This window comes from Buteo buteo, chromosome 2, assembly GCF_964188355.1.
Source record: "Buteo buteo chromosome 2, bButBut1.hap1.1, whole genome shotgun sequence".
NCBI lineage: Eukaryota > Metazoa > Chordata > Aves > Accipitriformes > Accipitridae > Buteo > Buteo buteo.
This window is the reverse complement of record NC_134172.1, coordinates 79,532,786-79,551,265: the sequence shown is the minus strand read 5'-3', so window position 1 is coordinate 79,551,265 and position 18,480 is coordinate 79,532,786. Positions and strand designations below refer to the sequence as shown.

General features: G+C 63.8%; 2 protein-coding genes and 1 long non-coding RNA gene across 6 annotated transcripts; 2 read left to right on the top strand and 1 right to left on the bottom strand.

Annotated features, from left to right (window-relative positions):
* Positions 1-2,609: 2,609 nt before the first annotated feature.
* KIAA1755 (KIAA1755 ortholog) lies at positions 2,610-17,317 on the bottom strand. Of its 2 annotated transcripts, XM_075022221.1 has the most exons (14): positions 16,628-17,317; positions 12,843-13,040; positions 11,048-12,347; positions 10,774-10,938; positions 9,971-10,094; positions 9,457-9,550; positions 8,244-8,330; positions 7,454-7,570; positions 6,979-7,077; positions 6,617-6,765; positions 5,524-5,662; positions 5,117-5,239; positions 4,185-4,376; positions 2,610-4,102 (listed from the first exon to the last, which is right to left on the bottom strand). In XM_075022221.1, exons 1-14 carry the CDS (start codon positions 16,628-16,630, stop codon positions 3,122-3,124), a joined length of 3,771 nt encoding a protein of 1,256 aa, XP_074878322.1. In that variant the 5' UTR covers positions 16,631-17,317; the 3' UTR covers positions 2,610-3,121. The 2 variants fall into 2 exon arrangements, with proteins under 2 accessions (XP_074878322.1, XP_074878314.1); XM_075022213.1 differs by having other exon boundaries at positions 7,473-7,570; positions 10,774-12,347.
* Positions 7,698-11,037, top strand: LOC142028318 (uncharacterized). Of its 3 annotated transcripts, none has more exons than XR_012649544.1 (3): positions 7,698-7,837; positions 8,189-8,803; positions 10,915-11,037. It is a non-coding gene; the product is annotated as an uncharacterized LOC142028318 (long non-coding RNA). The 3 variants fall into 3 exon arrangements; XR_012649535.1 differs by lacking the exon at positions 10,915-11,037 and adding an exon at positions 10,626-10,757; XR_012649540.1 differs by lacking the exon at positions 10,915-11,037 and adding an exon at positions 9,402-9,534.
* LOC142028305 (uncharacterized) lies at positions 12,898-16,083 on the top strand. The gene is made up of 3 exons (XM_075022238.1): positions 12,898-13,164; positions 14,070-14,325; positions 14,501-16,083. The coding sequence occupies exons 1-3, from the start codon at positions 13,083-13,085 to the stop codon at positions 14,775-14,777; spliced, it is 615 nt and encodes a 204-aa protein (XP_074878339.1). The 5' UTR covers positions 12,898-13,082; the 3' UTR covers positions 14,778-16,083.
* Positions 17,318-18,480: the final 1,163 nt, after the last annotated feature.

Genomic DNA, 18,480 nt, shown 5'->3' with positions numbered 1-18,480 from the left:
CTGGGGCACTGGAGGTGTTATTCTTAGAAACAAGCAAAGCACCTTGGAATCAATACAAAGTTTTACTTGTGGCTGCTAGAGAGATTTCATCTCTTGAATTATATGATGCGATAGACAAGATCCCAATCCGGCTGCCATTCTATGTACCAGGAGCTATCTGTCCACAGCCAGGCTGAACGGCTCCCAGAATTAATTAAAATAATCAATCCCCAAAATGACAAAAGTATTGATTAGCATTTTTGTCTCTTCACAGCCTGGCAGTGCTGTGACTCCGGGAGCATTGCAGAGCGATAAAAAGCAGCCTCGGCTGTGGATGGAAGATGCTTATCCAGCGACATCGCGTGACAGTGTAGCAGCGAGGGGTTTATATGCAACGATGGCATCACCCAAACGCTTCCATGCAATATTATTTCAGTAATAATATTCTCATCCCTCTTCCTTGCTCTTGTTCAATTTACACAGTGGTTCATTTTTAAAACCTGTCTTATTTACTACTTTCCTGGACACGGTAAGAAAGCAGGAGCGGCGGAGAGGGGACCCTCCGCACCCGCCGATGCCGGGTGGGCTGATGCTGGCAGCTGCCCGGGTTTTGGGCAGCTTAGCCCCAGCAGACCCCGGCTGGTCCCAGGAGCTGCCTTGCCGTCGCACGGGTCGCCGCAGAGGCGTCCCTGCCCGGGAGCCGGCGTGCCTGCGGCGGCGATGGTGCGCGCAGCGCTCCTCAGTCTGCCTTTCCCGAGGGAGATGAGTAACGTGGACGGCGTGTCCAGCCCGTCGAGGCACCGGCACAAGCCCAGGGTGGGACGTGTGGCAGGAGGCTGAGCTCAGCCGCACGTGGCTGATAACAAGGACTTCTGAAGCCACGGGTTTCTGTCAAATGACAGGCAAAAATCGATATCCAAAGAGGAATTTGGAAGGCGTGCTGCTGCTTCGGCGCACTGCAGAGGTGAGTGTGTAACAGGATGATACAACAAATCAGCTGTTGGTAGAGCAGAAAATTGAGCGAGGGAACTGTCAGGCTGGGCTTGAAATGCTTTTGGAGGTAGAAGAGGTTTTTGGTTCTCGTGATGAGCTGGGTGACGTCCAGGTGGGCACGGCTTTCACCAGCCGCGTGTGCGGGGCTGGGGAGCAGGCACGCTCGGCTGGCCGGTGCGGGGGCAGCCAGCCCTGGGCAGCTCATGGGGATGTCAGGGCAGAGGGGGGGCTCATCCGTCTGCTCCTGCTCCGGATTTATTTGCTACATCATCTCTGCAGAAGGGGATTTCTGAAGCCCTTTAAACTCGCTGCAGGGCCAGATGGTTAGGCATGGGTAAATATCATAACATGAAGAGGTAGGAAAAGTGGCCTGGCTGGGGTGTCCTTGGTGACAATCAGGACGTGGTGTTAATTGGGGAATGGAGCAAAGCCGGCTGGGTTCACCCAGGATGGATCGTGCAGACCTCCCCCAGTGTCTCTCTATGATAATTACTTTTAAGCCAAAAGGAATAGGATGGACCTTGGCTAGCGGGATTTCAGTGAAGCGGTGATAGAAGTGCTACTAGGGAAATTAGTGTTTGAGCGGGATAAGATGGGAGTTTAAAAGAACTGAAAGAACAGACAACGGGTAGGACTGGGAGCAGAAGCGATGGGCAGGAGGTCCCAGGGCAGTGTCTAGGGAGCAGGCTGGGATCGGTCTTCGTTAACACTGTCGTTAATGACCTGGGCAGAAGGACCGTGGTGCCGTGAGGGGCAGCTGGGACTGCAGCCTCCAAAGAAGAGCTCAGCGGGACTCAGCATGGGGATTTGGCAAAAACAAGGCTGAGGGGGGGGGTATGAGCGATGCTCACAAACACTGGGATGGGCAAGTGCCCTTTGCCGAGGCACAGCATCACGTGGGGCCGCGAGCCGTGACCGCGCCGTGGCTGGGAGGAAGAGAGTGTTTTTCTGGAACGGCCTCTGCGTGAGATAGTGCTTTTTCTACGATGTCTCTTGATTAGCTCATGATGCGACTGCCTGGGGTGGCGGGCGGCACAGCGCCCTGACCCGGACAGCCTGTCCCCCGCCTGTCTTCGCCCACTCCCGGGTGCCCAAACAGGCGGCACGGCTCGGTGGGACATGCCCCCAGGAACGGGATCTCTGGGGACCCCAGGCTGTTTCAGACAGCTATCGGCGAGGTCGCACCCGTCTCAGCCAGATCCCCAAGGCTTCGGAACGGCGCGTTCCCAGAGAGTGGGGAGGCTGGGCAGGATGACACCACCCTCGCCCACGTACTGGGGAGGAGGTAGGATGGGAGCGAGAACCAGAGACGGAGGCGTTTAACCCTTACAAAAGGGAGAGGGACTCATTCTGCAAATGGCTGCAGCCCGGCAGCAGGGGCCAGCGGGTCAGGGCACAACAGGGACGAGCCAGCAGCGGTTTGAGCAGGACCCTCCTACCGGCAGCGAGATGCTGGCGGTGGGCAGGAGAGCCAGGCTGCGGCCACAGCCCGCGCGGGCGGCACGGGAGGCTCTCGCGGTGGCACCGGTTGCCCGTTGGCACTGGGCTGGGGCAGCGGCGGGGAGCCTGGGCGACCAGCCCGGCGCCTGGCTCTGGGCAGGACGCGGCTTTTCGTTCTGCTCGAGGACCAAGCCGGGCGCTTCTTTTCAGGTTTATTAACATTAATAACATTAGTCCTACATTAACGAGTGCACACGAACAAAATGCCTGTCACTGTCGCTTGGCTAGGGCTGCAGCAGCAGCACAGGGGACGGTAAAACCGCCTGGCAGAGGAGGGGAGCGCGGCAGGGCCGGTGGGCAGAAACACCTCGGCACAGGTTTGCGCTCCCATGGGATGCTCTGAGCACTGCTGCTGACTGCGGGGAACCCTCACCGCTGTCCTGAGGCAAACCTGGCACTTGTAGGGATAAATGCACTTCAGGTGAGGATTGCAACACACCTAGTAGATTATTAACAGACCTTGTGAGGCTGGTGATGGGGTTATTGCCGTTCCACAGCAGGGTGAGTGCTAAGTATGGGAACTGAAGGATCCTGGGACCGAGGGTTGGACAATGTGTCCCAGTGTCCCACCTCTGAGCATGGGACATCCAGTTGGTGACCGAGACTTCCACAACTGGACAGAAACAGCCCCTACTAGAAGGGACTGGTTTTACTTGGCATTTGCTTTAGCTGGACTCTCGGTGTGATGGTTCTCCAGGTAAACAATCTGGGAGGGCTTTTCAGAGGGGCAAGGTGGTCTGGGATTCTGGAGGTCCCGGGGCAAAGCCAGGCTCGCTGCTGGGGCTTCTTCAGTGGAGTTCTGCGAGTCTGAGTCTTCAGAAGAGAAACTGCTCTGGCTGGAAACCTGGAAGTACTGGGTGGCTTCTGCCCGATTCTCTGCAGGCAGACCGTGTGTGCCGGAGGCTGAGACAGTCCCGTGGGGCACAGTGGTGGGACACAGTGGGTCAGCACTTGGAAAACGCGCCCGGGGAGGCAGGGTGAAGGAATGCCTCTGAAGGGGCTGGCTGCGCTCCTGAGCGAGGTGTCCTGCAGCTCCCAGGCAGGCTCCGCTCTGCGGTTTTGGGAGGGAGGCATCGGCAGAGATGTGGCGGTGAAAGGCACGGTCGCCCTCCGGCCCCTGCTGGCAGCGGGGCTGTGGGGAGCTCGGCTCCGTGCCCACCATGGGGCCAGCAACGCTGCTGGCCCAGGGCTGTCCTGGTCCTGGTCCTGGCCCCCCGGTGCTGGGCTCCGGCTGCTCCGCCGCCCCCCGGCCCCCCGACACCGCCGGCTCGGGGCTGGCGGTTGCTTCGCAGACCGGGGTTTCCTTGCAAGGGGCTGCAGACCCTGAGCCGGCGGGGCTGAAGGAGTCTCCCTGCCCATTGTCTTGCGCTCCCCAGGCCTCCTGCAGCTCTGCCAGCATCTCCTCCAGGATCTGCCGGGTCTCCTGGTACCTGTGCCGTGCCTCGGTCCAGGCGGCCAGCCCTTGGCTGCTCTGCATCCTGCGCACCTGAGCCTTCATCTCCTGCAGCTTCTCCAGGGCGAACTCCACCGACAGCTTCTGGAAGGAGCTCTGCAGGCACTGCAGCGCCTGGCCCTCCCCGCGCTTCGCCCGGGCTGAGCACTGCCTGCAGTCCAGCTTCAGCCCCGTGATCTAGAAAAGAAGGCAAGAGAGGCTGTTTTCACGGCTGCCCCGCCGGCACCGGGTCCTGCGGGAGGAAAGCCCACGCGCCCACCTTGCTGGAGAACCGGCTGAGCTCCCGCAGCAGCTCCCGCTCAGCCTGCCGCCGCTCCACCTGCCTGTAGAAGCTCATCAGCTTCGTCTGGAAAAGGGCTGCAGCCACCTGAAAGGGGTCTGCCTCGGGGAACGCCGCGTCTCGGACCTCAGCCGCCTCCTGACACAGGGCCAGGCCGTGCCGGTACTGAGCCTGCAGGGACGGCAGGAATTCCGCGCTGGGGGAATGGTGCTGACCTGCTGCGCCGGGACGTGTGTGCAGGGTGAGGCTCTCTGCAGGCCAGCACTCGGCATCGCTGTCAAAGCTATCTGGGAAACGTTTCTGGGCCAGCCAGAAGAAACAAAGAGAACGGGGATTCTCCAAACGTCTGCTCTGTCCTGGCTCGGCTCAAAATGCACAAAATGCACCGTCCTGTCCTGAGCGGGGTCACCTTGCTTCATCCTCCCTGCAGCGCGTGTAACTAAAGGGCCTCCATATCTAGGGGTATGGGGGGAACAAACCCTTGCCACCACATTATCTGTTGTCTGATGGGACGTCCAGGCTCCGCAGCCCGGCCCTGTGGGAGGAAGGGGGCTGCAGAGGACAGAGCACAGGAGGGGTTGGGAACAGCAGCCCCAGCCCAAAGCACACCGAGGAGCAGCACAACCGTCCCCCTTGCCAGGACAGGGCTGCCCAAAGACCCCAACAAAGCTGGGCTTCAAAACTGCGGCTTGACCCTGCCAGCCTGCGGACACCCGGTTTTGCTTAGAAGCCTCGTTCCAAACCTGGGGGATTTGGGCTGATTGTTTCGAACTTCGTAACGACATTCGAACGTTTCCAATTTGGCATTTTCAGTTTCTGCGGAGTGCCAGGCAGGGGCCGGAGCCACCTAACAGCGCTGCTGGCAGCGATACCCTAGGCATGCATGTTACAGAAAGTCCCCTCAAACATACTGTTGCCTGGACGAGGAACTCATTAAACCGCTCGGCAGAGCCCTGGAAGCTGTCGGGGCTCCACTCCTCGGTGCCCATCTCCTGCAGTCGTGCCGCTGCCTCCCCGTCCAGCCAGCACCCGAGCTGCAAGAAAGAGCGGGGCCGAGGGTCAGGCGGGACTGGCCGCCGGCCGCAGCGCTTCCGCAGCACCTCCCTTTCCTTCCCCGACCGGGGCATCCCATCTCAGGCGTGGATACGCAGTCACCCCGTAATTAAAATCAAAGCTCAGGCAATCCTGTTATTCTCTCGGCTTCCTTCATCATCAAAATCCGAGGAAACGTGCCCAAAATGCTCAGCTGTGGGAACACCGCAGAGGACAACTTCAACTTGCTGCTTCTAGAGTGGCACCCCAAGGATGCCCAACTGACCTTGCTGAACTTGGCCTCGAGCTCCCGGACCTTTTGGAGGAATTCCAGGCGCTCCAGGCAGCTGTTGGACTGGGACACCAGGTTGTGAAGCTCTTCTTCCAGCTGGCTGTACAGCCCCTCGGCCGACTCCATGCTGGTCCTGGTGGTCGGGGAGGACAGGGACCGTCAGTGCCGGCTGCCGCCGCGTGCGCTGCCGGCTCCTCCTGAAGACGCCGGCCGAGGCAGCTCTCCGGTGGGCAGGAGCCTCGGGATGGGGCAGCTCCCTGGAAGCCGGCGCTGGCACGTGCCCACGCAGGCAGCCAGGAGCCAAGCAAGCGGATGGCCAACAACCCAGCACTTGCGGCTGGCAAGATCCCAGCAGGTACGTGGGGTCAGGAGGCGACCAAGAGACCTCCTCTCCACCCGCCTCCTGCATCCTCAGAGCCCAGCCGGGACACGAGGGCACTCCCTGGGATGCACTGGGCAGTGGCCTCCAGGCCCTGCATGCCGGCCACGCTGCAGGGGAGCAGCACCCTGGCACTGCACATGCCCTGACATCTCCCTATCCCACGGAGCAAGTTGGACGTCAGGGAACACGGGATGGGAAAGTGTTGGCTGTCAGTGCAGCCCAGCCCAGCTGAGAGAAGGGAGCAGAAGGGAGCAGTGGGATTAGTGCTGCATGCATGGACTGCCGGACAAGCGCGGCATTGCCGGACATGCGCATCGTCGCCGGACATGTGCAGCGTGGCTGGACATGTGCAGCATCGCCGGGGCTTGGCCCCATCTAGTGGCTTTGCCTGAGACCAGCCTGGAGGGCTCGCTGAGCAGCCCCGGAGCCTGGTCCGAGGGCAGGAGACCCTCGAGGGACCCGGGCACCTTCCCCAGCCGGGATGACGGGAAATCCTGCCCGGGGCTGTCCGAGACGCGAGCTCCAGGCTCGGAGGGAGTTTGCAGGGCAGGAGGGAGCACGGTGCCAGCTCCGGGGCGTGCCGGAAAGAAGCTTTTTCTCACGGGGACTGGGCTATCCCTATGGAGGTGGCTCTGTCGGCCAGCGGAGGAGGCCGGGAGTCCCCGGCGTTGGCACCCCTCTCCCAGCGAAGCCGCCCCCTCCTACCTGACGTCGGCCGAGGTGCTGAGCCGGGCGGCCTCCCTGCGCAGCCGGGCCAGCACGGCCCCCCCCTCGCGCTGCACGCACACCAGCTGTGGGTCGCTCAGCACCCTCCGCATCAGCTCCTGGTGCCTCCCGATGCACGCGGCCGCATCCTGCGGAAAGAGGGTCGGACACGCATCTCACCTGGGGCCTCGCCTGGCATCTCCGGGGCTGCGCCCCGAGGGATGAGCAAAGGGGACAGCCCTGCAGCTGGCAGCAGCTGGTCCGCGAGCGATTGCACCGAGTTTCGGGGAACCGGGCTGAAATGTCACTGTGTGCTGGACTACAGACGGGCTCTTTCGAAAGCCCTACGACCTGCCTGTTACCTGCGTCCCCGCCAGCGTGTCGGCGCTTCGCAGCTCCTGGATGCAGCTCTGCAGCAGCTCCGATGCCCGCCGGAGGCCGGCTGTGAAGGGATGCAATTTCTGCGGGTGGGACACACAGCAGGTCAGTGGGGCCGGGGTGGCTGGGCAAGCAGCGGGGCAGGAGGGCAGCCTGCCCACGAGGAGCAGGAGGAAGAGGAGGAAGAGCAGTGCCAGGCCAGAGCAGGGAATACCGTGGGGCACCAGGTTAAAGCCAAGGAGGAAGGGAGCGTGGAGGTGGACGGGCAGTCACGGGCAGGGCAGTCAGAAGCAGGCAGGAGGGGGTTGCCCTCCTGCGCTCGGGGCTCTCCTTCTCCCTCCCCTCTCCTGGGCTTTCCTGTCACTTTTCCAGGGATGTCTGTGAGACACGGAGCAGCGGTGGGGACGGAGGGGCACCGCGGGGAGGTGAGGCGATGGCTAACGGCGTGATAACAGACACCTGGAAGAACTGAACCCACTCGCCGTGGCAGTACGGGAAGGTGCCGTCCAGCTCCTGTGTCAGCTGGGAGCTGTCGACGTAGCGGCCCAGAGCCTTCAGCGACGCCAGGGTCTCCACCTGCCGGGCACGTGGAGCTCGTCAGCGCGGTGGGACCGTGCCAGGTCCCTCCCCAGGGACAGCCTGGAGCAGGGGGCACAGCCCAGTCCTGCCCTAAGCACCCTGCCCCGTTAACCCGCGCCGCGCAGCGGCCCCGGGAGCGCAGCGTGCCGGTGCTGAGCGTGCCGTGCGGCAGCTCCGCTCGGAGCAGCTCCCGCCGGCTCCGCGGTGTTTGAATGCACGGGAGATCGCCGGGACTGCAATAATCTGCCATGACAGCCAAGCTAGGTGATGAAGCTCATTAATATTTCACATTACATTAATTAAACTGAGCAGCACTAAAAGAACAATAAACCCTTTCAAGTTTAGATTTATTATCCCAGCGCCTGTGTCCGGCCACTGGAGGTAACTGGGAAAGCGCTTGGCTGCCCTGGGGCAGATTTTGCCTGCCTGCGCAGCCCAGCCAGCCTGAGGGCAGCATCTGCCTGTCCCGCACCCAGCACGGGGCGGGGGGGGGACCTGCCCCAGCGAGGTGCTGCTCTGCCCAGGGTCCCCGAGCAGGGGAACTGGGGTCTCCAGGTGAGGGAGGTCTCCCCGAGGTGGGAGGCTCCTTTCACCCTGGCTCTGCTCTTCCCACAGGAGACGACGTGGGGACAGGAGGAGGGGAGGGGGACAGGGACAAGGACAGGCTCACCTGCACCCCGGGCAGCCTCTCGCGGTGGGCGACCAGCTCCTTCTCGGCCAGCAGCAGCACGGTGTGGATGCAGCCCGGCGAGATGCTCTGCGGGAGGCAGGGAAGAGTCACCACGGCAAACCCCACGGCGCAGACCTCGGGTTACCCACGGTGATGCCGGGGCTCGGTTGCCTGAGTCGGCTGAGGCTGGTGAGCTCATTACAAAGGAAAAGGCTCCCGAGCTTGCTGGCGTGGGAAATGGAAATGGGTCGCTCAGGCCATAACCCCATCCCAACCACCGGCTCCCTGGCAGAAAGGACCCATGGAAAGAGCCTCGTGAGCAAACCCCTTCGCTCGCACCAGCGACGCTTCTCTGCGAGGGGAGCATCGGGGCCGGCACGGGATTTATTGGACAGGCTGCAACCAACCTGAAGCCCTGAGCACACAGAGGCAAAGGGTGCTGTGGCGGGGAGGACCCCACGGCCCCCAGGACAGCACAGGGCACTCCCACAGCACCGCCTCGGCACCGGCACGGAAACCCTGCCAGGATGATTGACCGCCACTGCGGAGCCGATTTCCAGGTGAGCTCAGCTAGCAGGATGCTGAAGGGTTTTGGGGCACACCACGGTGTCGGGCGATAGCGGGACCGAGGCCAGATCCTGTGGGGCTGGGAAGGGACCTTCGGTCCCAAACGACCACTGCCTCGCAGCTGGCACTCAAGGAGCTGGAGAGATGCAAGCGCTGGGTGTGAGCTTGGTTTGGGGGCTGGGGGAAACGGGGTCTTTGTGCCCTGTTGGGGGATGGTCTGTGCCACTGCAGACGTGCTCAAAAATTAGAGATTTATCAGCAACTTTGGGAACAAAGCAGCAGTGAAGCACTGCCAGACCTACAGGGAGTCAGGAGGCAGGACTGACCACGGGGGAGCCAGCAGCAAGGACACGGGTTTTCTAGACCAGGGCACTGCGGTGCAGCCGCAGGCAGGCAAGAGCTGCCTCGGTAAATCCGCACCGCGACGCTTATGGGTAAAATCTGTGAGTAAGATAAAAACCGTGGCCCCAGGCACGGCAGTGCAGGGGGCTGTCAGAGAAGCTGCTGCCAGCCAGGTGACTGCATCAGGCAGTGGGTGCAGGGGATGCTCTGAGGGACCCCCAAAGGGCAGCAGCACTCGCTCCTGGGCAGGAACCCCCCCCTTCCCTGGCACCTCCATGGCACCAGCACGCAGACCCCGGTGTACCTGGACAGAGCGGAGGGCTGAGAAGAGGACGGGAGCAGGCGGCTGCTTCCTGGCATCCACCACGACAGTCAGCCCGCCATCCTTCGCTTCTCGCCTAGCAAAGGGAAATACAGTGAGCAGGAGGCAGATTGCACCGGTTAGAAGAGGCACATAAAGTGGGGGTCCCTCGCACAGGACCCGCTCAAAGCCCCGTCCCGCAGCCCCGCACCCCCGGGCAGCAGGGCGAGGGCAGGCAGGAACCGGCAGCCGCAGGCGACGGCCTCGTCCCTGTGGGATGCCCCAGCCGAGGGCAGCGCCGGACCTTCAGAAACAGGCGCTTTTGGCAGAGCCGTGGCACAGGGTCCTTGGGGATGGCTGCGGGCGGGACCGTGGACATGGTGGGGATGTGTGGGATGTGCCCAAACCAGCACGTGCGGGATGCTGGGCATCCATCCCGGCTCGGTGCCGGGGCTGCTCGGGACCCCCGAGCCGGGATGCAGCCGGAGGGTCCCCGGCGAGCCCTTCTGGCCCTTACCTGGGGAGGGAGCCGAGGTAGAGGATGAGCCTCGCCAGCTCGGCAGCGGAGCACCACGCGGCCCCCCAGGCGCTGCCGCTGGTGGTCACCTGGAGCAGGGTCCTGCCCAGCCTGTCCGAGCTCCCTGCGGGGAAAGGGGCGAGTGACCCCTCCGGCAGCCCCCCGCCGGCTGCAAACTCCAGCCCTGAGCAACCCCCCGCCGAGGGGCCGGGGCTCCCATCGGCCTCGCTGCTGCTCGCCAAGCAGGAACGGCTGCCGAGGGGCGCGGGAGGGGGCTCTGTCCCGGCTCGGCTCGGGGGGCTCAGTGCGGGTTAATACTGCGCAGCTGTGGCAGCGCAGCGGCTGCCCCAGTGCAGCCTCCCCCGGCCCCCCCAGAGGGGCAGCGCCGGCCCCCAAGGGCTCTCGGCATGAACGCCGGCCCTGGAAATGCCAGGGCAGAGCTGCTGGGGACATTTTTCCTGAAAAAAAGATGGGTTTCGTCCCTGTTTTTCAGCTCTTGGGAAAAGGAAGAAGCCAAATGTTTAGTGTTTGGCAGCTAAAAGCTGAACGGCTTCATTGGGGAGGAATGGTGTGGGAGGGCTGGCTGCAGCTGGGAACTGGGGCAGCTGCTCAGAGCAGACTGCTTGTTTTTATGTTTTTAATTTTTTTTGCCCAGCTGAAAGGAGATTTTCCGCTTGGGGGCTTTCTGGCCTCCAGCAAAGCCCTGAAACCTTCCTCCAGAATACCCTCTCCAGCAGCACGGCATTTTCCCTCCAGAGGCCTCTCCCGACGTCCCCCCGAGGGTCCCGCGGTGCCAGCAGTACCTGGCAGGCACACGATGCCCGAGCGCAGCAGCCCGGCGTGCAGGTCCTGCCAGGCCGGTGGCTCCTGGCCAGGGGTGCCGGTGCCGGGCACGGAGGGACCATTCTTGCAGCTGGTGCTTTCCAGGGACCGTTCCTCCGCAGGGGCAGCGGCTGCCGCATCCATACCTGCCCGCGGGGACAGAGGAGAGAGGAGCTGGTGATGCTCGACGAGGCAGAGAAATGCAAAAGCTCCCGCAGAGCCCGGGCAGGCACCGCGGCCCCGCTCGGACGGTACCTTTGCCGGCTGGCTTGGCTCTGCCCATCCTGGGCGAGTAGATGGCAGACATCTTCTTCCTGGCCCCTTCGTGCTGGCTGGTGGCTCTTTCATCCCCGGGGGCCGCCCCGAGCCACGGACCCTTCAGGAAGGAGAACTTGTGGCTGGAGCCCACGGGGAGCCGGGGGCTGCCCTGCCGTGCCAATGCCTCCGCCGGCAGCCCGGGACTCGCTCGGCGGGGACGGCGGGTGAGGAGTGTGGGGCTGCCGGCCCCTCTCCCATGCTGCGTGGGGGTCTCGTGGGGGGTGGTGGGGGGTGGCTCGGGGCCGGGGCCGTCCGACTCCTCCAGGATAGCTGCCATCAGCCCGGGGCCGAAGCTCACCGGGTTCTGCAGCGCAGCCAGGTAGGAGTCGCGGTGGCGGCACCGTGGGCTGTGTGGCCCCGGCTCCCGGCTCAGCTTCCTCCCCAGGCACGGGGTGCAGGGACCCTTCTCCAAGCCCGGCACCCCCGTGCAGGGCCAGGCGTCTGCCCCCGGCCCCCCGTTCGCCCAGGGAAGCATCGCCTCGGCCCCAGACCCCATCGGCCCTGCCGGGCGGGCGGGCGGCAGGGACTTGGCCAGGAGATCCAGCTGCTCCTGGGAGAGCTCCAACAGATCCACGTACTCCCCCTCCAGGTTCTGGCTGATGATCTCGCAGAGGCTGGGCACGGCCAGCACGGCCGGCTTCTTCCGCAGCCCAGCCTGGTCCACCTTGATCAGTCCCGGGTATCTTCCCTGGCTCGACTTCCGAGAGGTGACCTTGCAGCCCGGGATGGTGCCCACGACGTTGCCGTAGGGCGCCGGGACGTCCGCCGCGCCGTGGTGCGCGGGCGCGCTGGGCGCTGCTGGCTCCGCTGCAGTTTCAGGAGCGGGGCCGTGCTGGGCGCCCGCAGGCACGCCATCAGCTCCAGCCTTGGGCTTGTCGATGAACTCCGGCGTGGCGATCTTGCTCCACGGCAGCGGGGCGATGCCGTTCTCGGTGGCCACCAGGCAGGTGTGCAGGGGGGTTCTGGCGCGGTCGCCGTTGATCTCCTCCAGCCACTCGTTGGTGAAGAGCAGCGCGTAGGCGGCCTCGGGGACCGGCGTCTCCTCCACCGTGCGCAGGTCGCGGGAGAGGTGCTTGACGGTGATGCGCGCCGAGTGCTCCTCGCAGGGCTCCGCTTGCAGGTAGAAGTCCCCGGGGCGCAGCAGGAGGGGGTTGAGCGGCGCGAGGTGGACGACCACTTTCTCGTGAAGACACAAGGGCCAGCCTTCATGGAGAAAGATGCAGTTAAAGTAGGGAGCCTGGGAGGGAGGAAGAACACAGCGCGTGAGCGAGAGCGCCTGCCGGCTCCGTACCCTCCTGGCCAGCCCCGCGCGGTCTCGCTGCCGGGCTCTGCGCTTCCCGCGGCGGGGACCGAAGAGCCCGGTGACCTGATGGGATGTCCCTGAGCCGAGCCACAGCAGGGCCCCACAAGCCCACCCCGAGCCCGTGGCCATTCCCAGGGTGCCGCATGCTCCCCACGTGCCAACAGAGGGGAAATCCCCGCTGGAACCTCTCCGGGGGCGAGATAAGGTGACCCTGGAGTCCCTCCTCCACCCTTATCGCGGGGACGGCATGTGCCGGGCTCTGTGCCGGAGACGTCCCGGGGAGCTGGGCACACCACGGTCCCCTCTGCGGGGAGGGGAAGGGGACAGCGCAGGGCACGGCCGTGCAGGGTGTCCCGCTATAGGGCAAACCCCCCGTGGCCAGGAGCGGGGCGCAGGGGCACCGCGGCGTGGGGGGGCATGCAGGCTTACGCAGGCTGCCTGCCGCACGTGCTCGAAGAGGCGCTTGGCCGGGATGAGGAACTGGAGCAGGCAGCAGAGCCCATCTCCCCGGTAGCTCGTCTCCAGCAGCCGAAACACCTGGCCCAGGACGGTGGGGGCCGTGGCTTCGAAGGGGGGGTAGAGGGCCTGGAGGGCACTCTGCACCGCCGCGTCCAGCGACCCGGCGTCCTGCGGGAGGAAAGCGTCGCTGGTGGGGAGAGCGGCCCCGCGATGGGACGCCGTCACCCCCCCACGGAGCCTGTGCCCACCATCCCACGCTGCACCGCCGCACCGCGTCTCTGCCGGGTCCCTGGTACGCCCACGCTGGCGACGCCGCTGAGCTCGGGGGGCTCCAAACCGTCCTGGGCTGGAAACTGGGGAGGAACTGGGTGTAGAGCACACCAAGCGCCGCGCAGCCGGCGAGCACGAGCACGGCCGGGTCCGGTTCCCAGCGTTGGGCTGTGGTTTAAGAAGTCCGAGATGAGCCCCAAGCGCAGCCTGCCGCCCCGCTCGGGAACGCTGGCCGTGCGGAGGCGGAGGAGCCGCGGCAGCCAAGGGGTTAAGCCGAGCCAGACGAGGAGCGTGGGGATGTGCTGGGCTCAGCGGCTGGCTGTAGGAATGCAGCGGATGGGAGGAAGGACAAACATCTGAAGATGGATGGGGTGTTTTGGTTCGGACTCATCGCTGAATTCGCCGAACTCAAAATTAGTCCTCCGAGCGTTTTCTGGGAAGCGCTCTGCCGGGTTACAGCCCCCTCCCCTGCGCCGCTTCCAGACCGGGGCGAGGACGCTGGTTTTGTGCCACGCACAAACTGGTGGCTCTAAGTTTGCTCTCCCAGCTTTGCCGGAGATGTCGGCTGCGCAGACCGGGCTGGCACAGCGGGTACATGGAGGGAAAGCATCAGAAGGCTCCCGTTAAATCCCAGCTGCATTACAGCCAGCGCGGGGGTGACTACGGACATGGCTGCCAAACGGAGCCCATTAGCGAGTGGGAAAGACAGAGGCTTCTCCAACTCCTTGGGGGGTATTGCTGCAGGACAGGCTCCAATAAACAACAAATCAGGCTGGGGCGGGTGGGCAAATGGCACCTTTTCTGCTGGAAATGGTGCTGCTGCGGGAGAGATGCAGGTTTCTGCATGGTGCAGGGTCAAGCCCAGCCTGGCCAGCTGGGGATCTGCCACTCTGCAGTGAGACATCCCTCCTCCTCTTCCTCCTGCAGAGCGTGGTGTGTGCTACCTCTGCCAGCTGCCGGGTACCAAGGAGCCCCTAGCTCTGCCACTGGCTGCAGCCCACGGCAAAGCCAAGCCCGTCACCTGGGGCTGGGCTCCAGATTTAACTAACGGTGGACGGACCCCAGCACCGCAGGCAGCCGCCACAGGGATGAGCATCCTCCGGGCAGCCGCCAGGTCCTGCACCTTTGGCAGCCGCGGCTCACCGTCATCCCCGTGCTCCTGCACGGGCATCTGGGAAATCAGGTGGGATTAGCTGAAGGTGGGCATTAGTTTCAGACTAATCCCTGGCTTGGGAGCCCATACAGAGACAAAGTGGCCTTGGTTAATTCAGCTTAATTAGCTTTAATGCGCTTTAGCTAAAGCACTTTGTAGTCACGCTTTGGTTAATTCTTGACTTTTTCTCCGTGTCTCCTCACAGGAATCTCCTGCCCTTGGGCTTGGCAGGAGAAGCCATGGGGCCTGGGCAGAGCAGAGGGAGACCAAGTCCCTTCTTGGTGCCCCGATCGGCAAGTGCATTCTCCTGCCAGGCTTTCTGCCGTTGGACCACCGGTGGTCTCACGCTTGGTCTTTGCACAATTCCTAAGAGAGATGGGAGACCTTGCTCTGGAAAAGCCCTGCTGCAGGGTAAAGCCCAGCTCCCCTCTCCGCCTTGCTCCTGCGGGACCCCGGCACAGCCGCCCGCTCCCAGGCACTGAGCCCGGCCGGGTGCCCACCACCTCCCTGCCTGGCACCACCGAGCTCGGCTCCTTCCCCATCCCAGCACGGAGGTGAGGAGCCGCCGTCTGTAACAGCAAAGGGGGATCCGTCCAGCTCCTCATGGTGCCACGAGATGAGCCAGCGCTGCCCGCCCTGCCTGCGCTTGCCTTCGCCAGTGCCCGCTGCACGGAGTCACCCTTGCACAGCGTCACCCTTGCACAGCCCTGGCACATCTCAAAACCAGCTCTTTTGAAACCGAACTAAACTCTTACTTGCCGAACTCTTGTGGCACTTAAAAAAGCAAAAGAAAACAGAACGAGTCGCCAGGTCCCCTGAGACCGGGGCTGCCAGGGCTCTGCTGTGGGCAGGCTGCGTCGTGGGGTGATGAGCAGCCCCAAGCCCAGCCGCGCTGCCGGGGAGGGCTCTGTGGGGCGGTGGGGGGCACAGGCAGCGGTCTGACGGGGTCTGAAGGCGCACGCTTCCAGTCAGCCCCATCCCACACCCACCGTCTCTCAAAACAGCATCCCCCCCAAACCCCAGAGCAGCCTCCCCCGGCTGCAGCACACGTAGCCCAGCTCCCTGGCCTTGCCCAGTCCCGCACCTTGGCCGGAGTTTGGGTAAACCGGCTGGGATAAACTCGGGGCGTCCGGGAGAGTGGACAGCCCTGCTGCAGGGGGGAAAAAGAAAACCTTGCAAATCATCGCCAAAACCCCAGAGCAAAGGGACGCGCCAGAGGATGGATCGGCTGAAAAAACAAAGCTGCTCCCCTGTCAATGGAATAAAACCGCCCAGGACTCCATCCAGCAGCGGGGACTGCGTGAGCCAGCGTCGGGAGAGAACTACTGACTGATGGAGGCACCAGACGCAGTCTGCGTAGTGCTGGGGAATATTTTGGCCTGGAATGACTAAAAATGTTTTCACTGAGTGTCACAAAGCTCTTCATCACTGAGGGAAGATTTTGGGGTAACCATGGTGCAGCGGCTGAGGCCAGGCCAGCTGGGGAGCCGTTAGAAATCCAAAAGCAACCAATTAGCCCACGTCCCTCCGCCAGCTGCAAGAGAGCGCAGAACCGAAACAAAAGGCATTAGGGAGCATAAGGAGATTTACATTTGCAAAGCTATTTCCATTTTAATAAGCCAAAGTGCTGTTAAATAGAGATTGATATTTCTCCCCAAATACCCATATTTTTTAAAGTGGTTTACACCAACAAGGCGAGCTGCGCTTTGGTGTTTTGGTGCCGTGAAGTTAACTCGTACCCAAAGCCACAGGGTGACTCAGCTCCGTCTCCTTTCTCCCTCCTGCTCAGGAAAGAGCGAGGTTTGAGTGCCGGGACCAGCCCTGAATAACAATTCCTCTCCCTCTCCCGCAGCTCTCGCTGTCAGCAGCTCTGGCGGGGCACGATGCAAACGCTAACCAACAGCCGCAGCCCGGCGGAGCGGGAGGCCAGCGCTCAGCCCAGCATCGCCCGGGAGCCCGGGGCAACGGCGCGTGCCGGCCGCGGTGACAAACGAGATGGCCAGCCCGGGGACGGATCCGCTGAGCGTCCCGCACCTGCGTGCCGGGCACGGTTCACGCGGCAGCACCCGCTCGCTGCGCCCCGTCCTCCCGCCAAACTTCCCAAGGAAGTTTCAGCGTCGCGGGCGGCAGCCTGCCCGCGCGGCCGACGGCCACCTCCATCGCGCCCGACCTCCGCCTTCGCGCCCGACCTTCGCCTTCGCGCCTGACCTCCGCCTTCGCGCCCGACGCCCACCCCGTGCTGGGGAGGGCCGGGGGTCCCGCAGGTGCCCGCGGGGGCCGGCGGCTCGGGGGGGAAGGCCGGCGGAAAGGATAGGAAAGCAGAAGGAATTACCATGTGTACTGGGAAGTGGCAGAGGGGCCGGGGGGGCCCGCGGCACCAACTCTCCCTTCCCTCTTCCTTCCTGGGGGGGCCGAGCGCTGCCCTCCCGCCCGGCTCGGCACGGCTGGGCTCGCCGGTCCGCGGGCGGCTCTTCGCCGGCCGCCGGCGCCTCCCCGAGCCGCGGGCGGGGGCGGGCGGCCCCGGCCCCCCCCCCCGGGCTCCGTCCGCGCCTCGTCTGGGGGAAAAAGGAAAAAAAAAAAAAAAAAAAGAAGGAAAAAGAAAGAAAAGGCGAAGAAAGAGCGAGCGCGGCGGGGCGGGCCGGGGGAGGGGGCTGCCGGGGGGCGGTCGGGGAGCTCCGCCGGGCCGGGGAGGGGGGGAGCGCCCGCCGTGCGTTGCCGAGGCGGCCGGAGCTGCCCCCGACCCCCCCGCGGGTGCCCCGGGGCGGCAGCGGCGCCGGTTCCGTCCCCCCGGGGGGGTCGGGGGCGGTACGGGGGGGGGAGTGGGCAAGACCCCCGGAGAAAAAAGCCGGAGGGCGGCAGCCCCCGGCGGGTCCTGGCCCGGCCCGGGGCGCTCCGCCGTGGTTCCCCCCCCCTCGCCCCCGGAGCGGCTCCGGGCAGCTCCCGCTCCCGGCCCGGGGGACCCTTCACCGTGTGTGTGTGCGGACCCACCGGCGCGCTGTGTTTGTGGCGGTTTCCCTCTGTTTTAAATAAACACAGGCCCGTGCTGGTAGGAACCGCCAGGGCTGGTCTGTATGCAGTACAGCGCTTCGCCCAGCTCCGAGTTCCCATTTCTGAATTGGCCTGAAAGCACAGCAGAAGAAAAGTGTCTCTTACGGCTCTTTGGATGCTTCGACGACGGAAAGTGCCTACTTGAAGGCAGAATTGTGTGATTTAGCAACCAGAAGTCGTACAAAAACAATCGGTGTAAGAGCCAAAGCCACAGATTTGGTCTGTCCTAACGCAAACCACCGCTGCTCGGCACAGCTCTTCCATCCGCGGGCACGGTGTCGAGCGCTCGCAGACCCTCTGCTCCATGGTCAGGCCAAAGCCGTGTTTGCTGCCGTCTTCGTGGGCACGGGCTCAAGGACGGGACCGGAGCTGGGATGGGGGACGGGAGCGGGGACGGGTGGGACGGCCACGGCGTGGGCCGCAAGCTGCCGGGGTAGTCTCGGGAACGAAGGTTTGTCCAGGGATTAGCGAGCAGCCAAAGGACACGCTGTGAAAACAAGCCGAGACGGGAGGAGGTACAGCTGGGTTGCTGGCTTGTTTTGGAGGGAGGACGGCGCCAGGGAGGGCTCGCGTTTGCTTCCCATTTCCTTGGGAGCGGGAGAGAGCCCTTTCGTCACTGGTATAGATCACGAGTGCTGCAAGGGCTCAGGCACCAGCAGTCACGCTGGGTGGGCAGAGGCTTGGCCGTGGGCAGCGGGGCTGGAGCACCCAGCAGCAGCCCACCCCACGGCTCCGGGCCCGCAGGCACTGCCGCTGCTCTGGGCAGGGCTGGCCTTCGGCTCAAACCCCGTCCAAGCTGTTTGCCCGGGATCCCTAATGCAAACTGGGGTCTGCTGGGCCAGCTCCTCCCCCACCAGCAGCCAATGGCTCCTTTAATTGCATTAGTTCACATACTCTGCTTCAGCCTTTTTATAGTTTCTCTGAGTGTGAGGGGAGTATGAGCTCATGCTCTGACCTTCTTTAACTGCATGGTTACCTCTGAAATGAGCCCAAGACCTTGCTTTGGCTCATGCACCTCTGGCAGGCACCGGGGCTGGGCGAGGAGGCTGCAGGCGGGGAGGAAGGCAGGGTCCTGGTACCAGCAGGTAGGATCCCTTTGTGGCACTGGCATTGGTGAGCAGCGGGGGAAGGATGCAA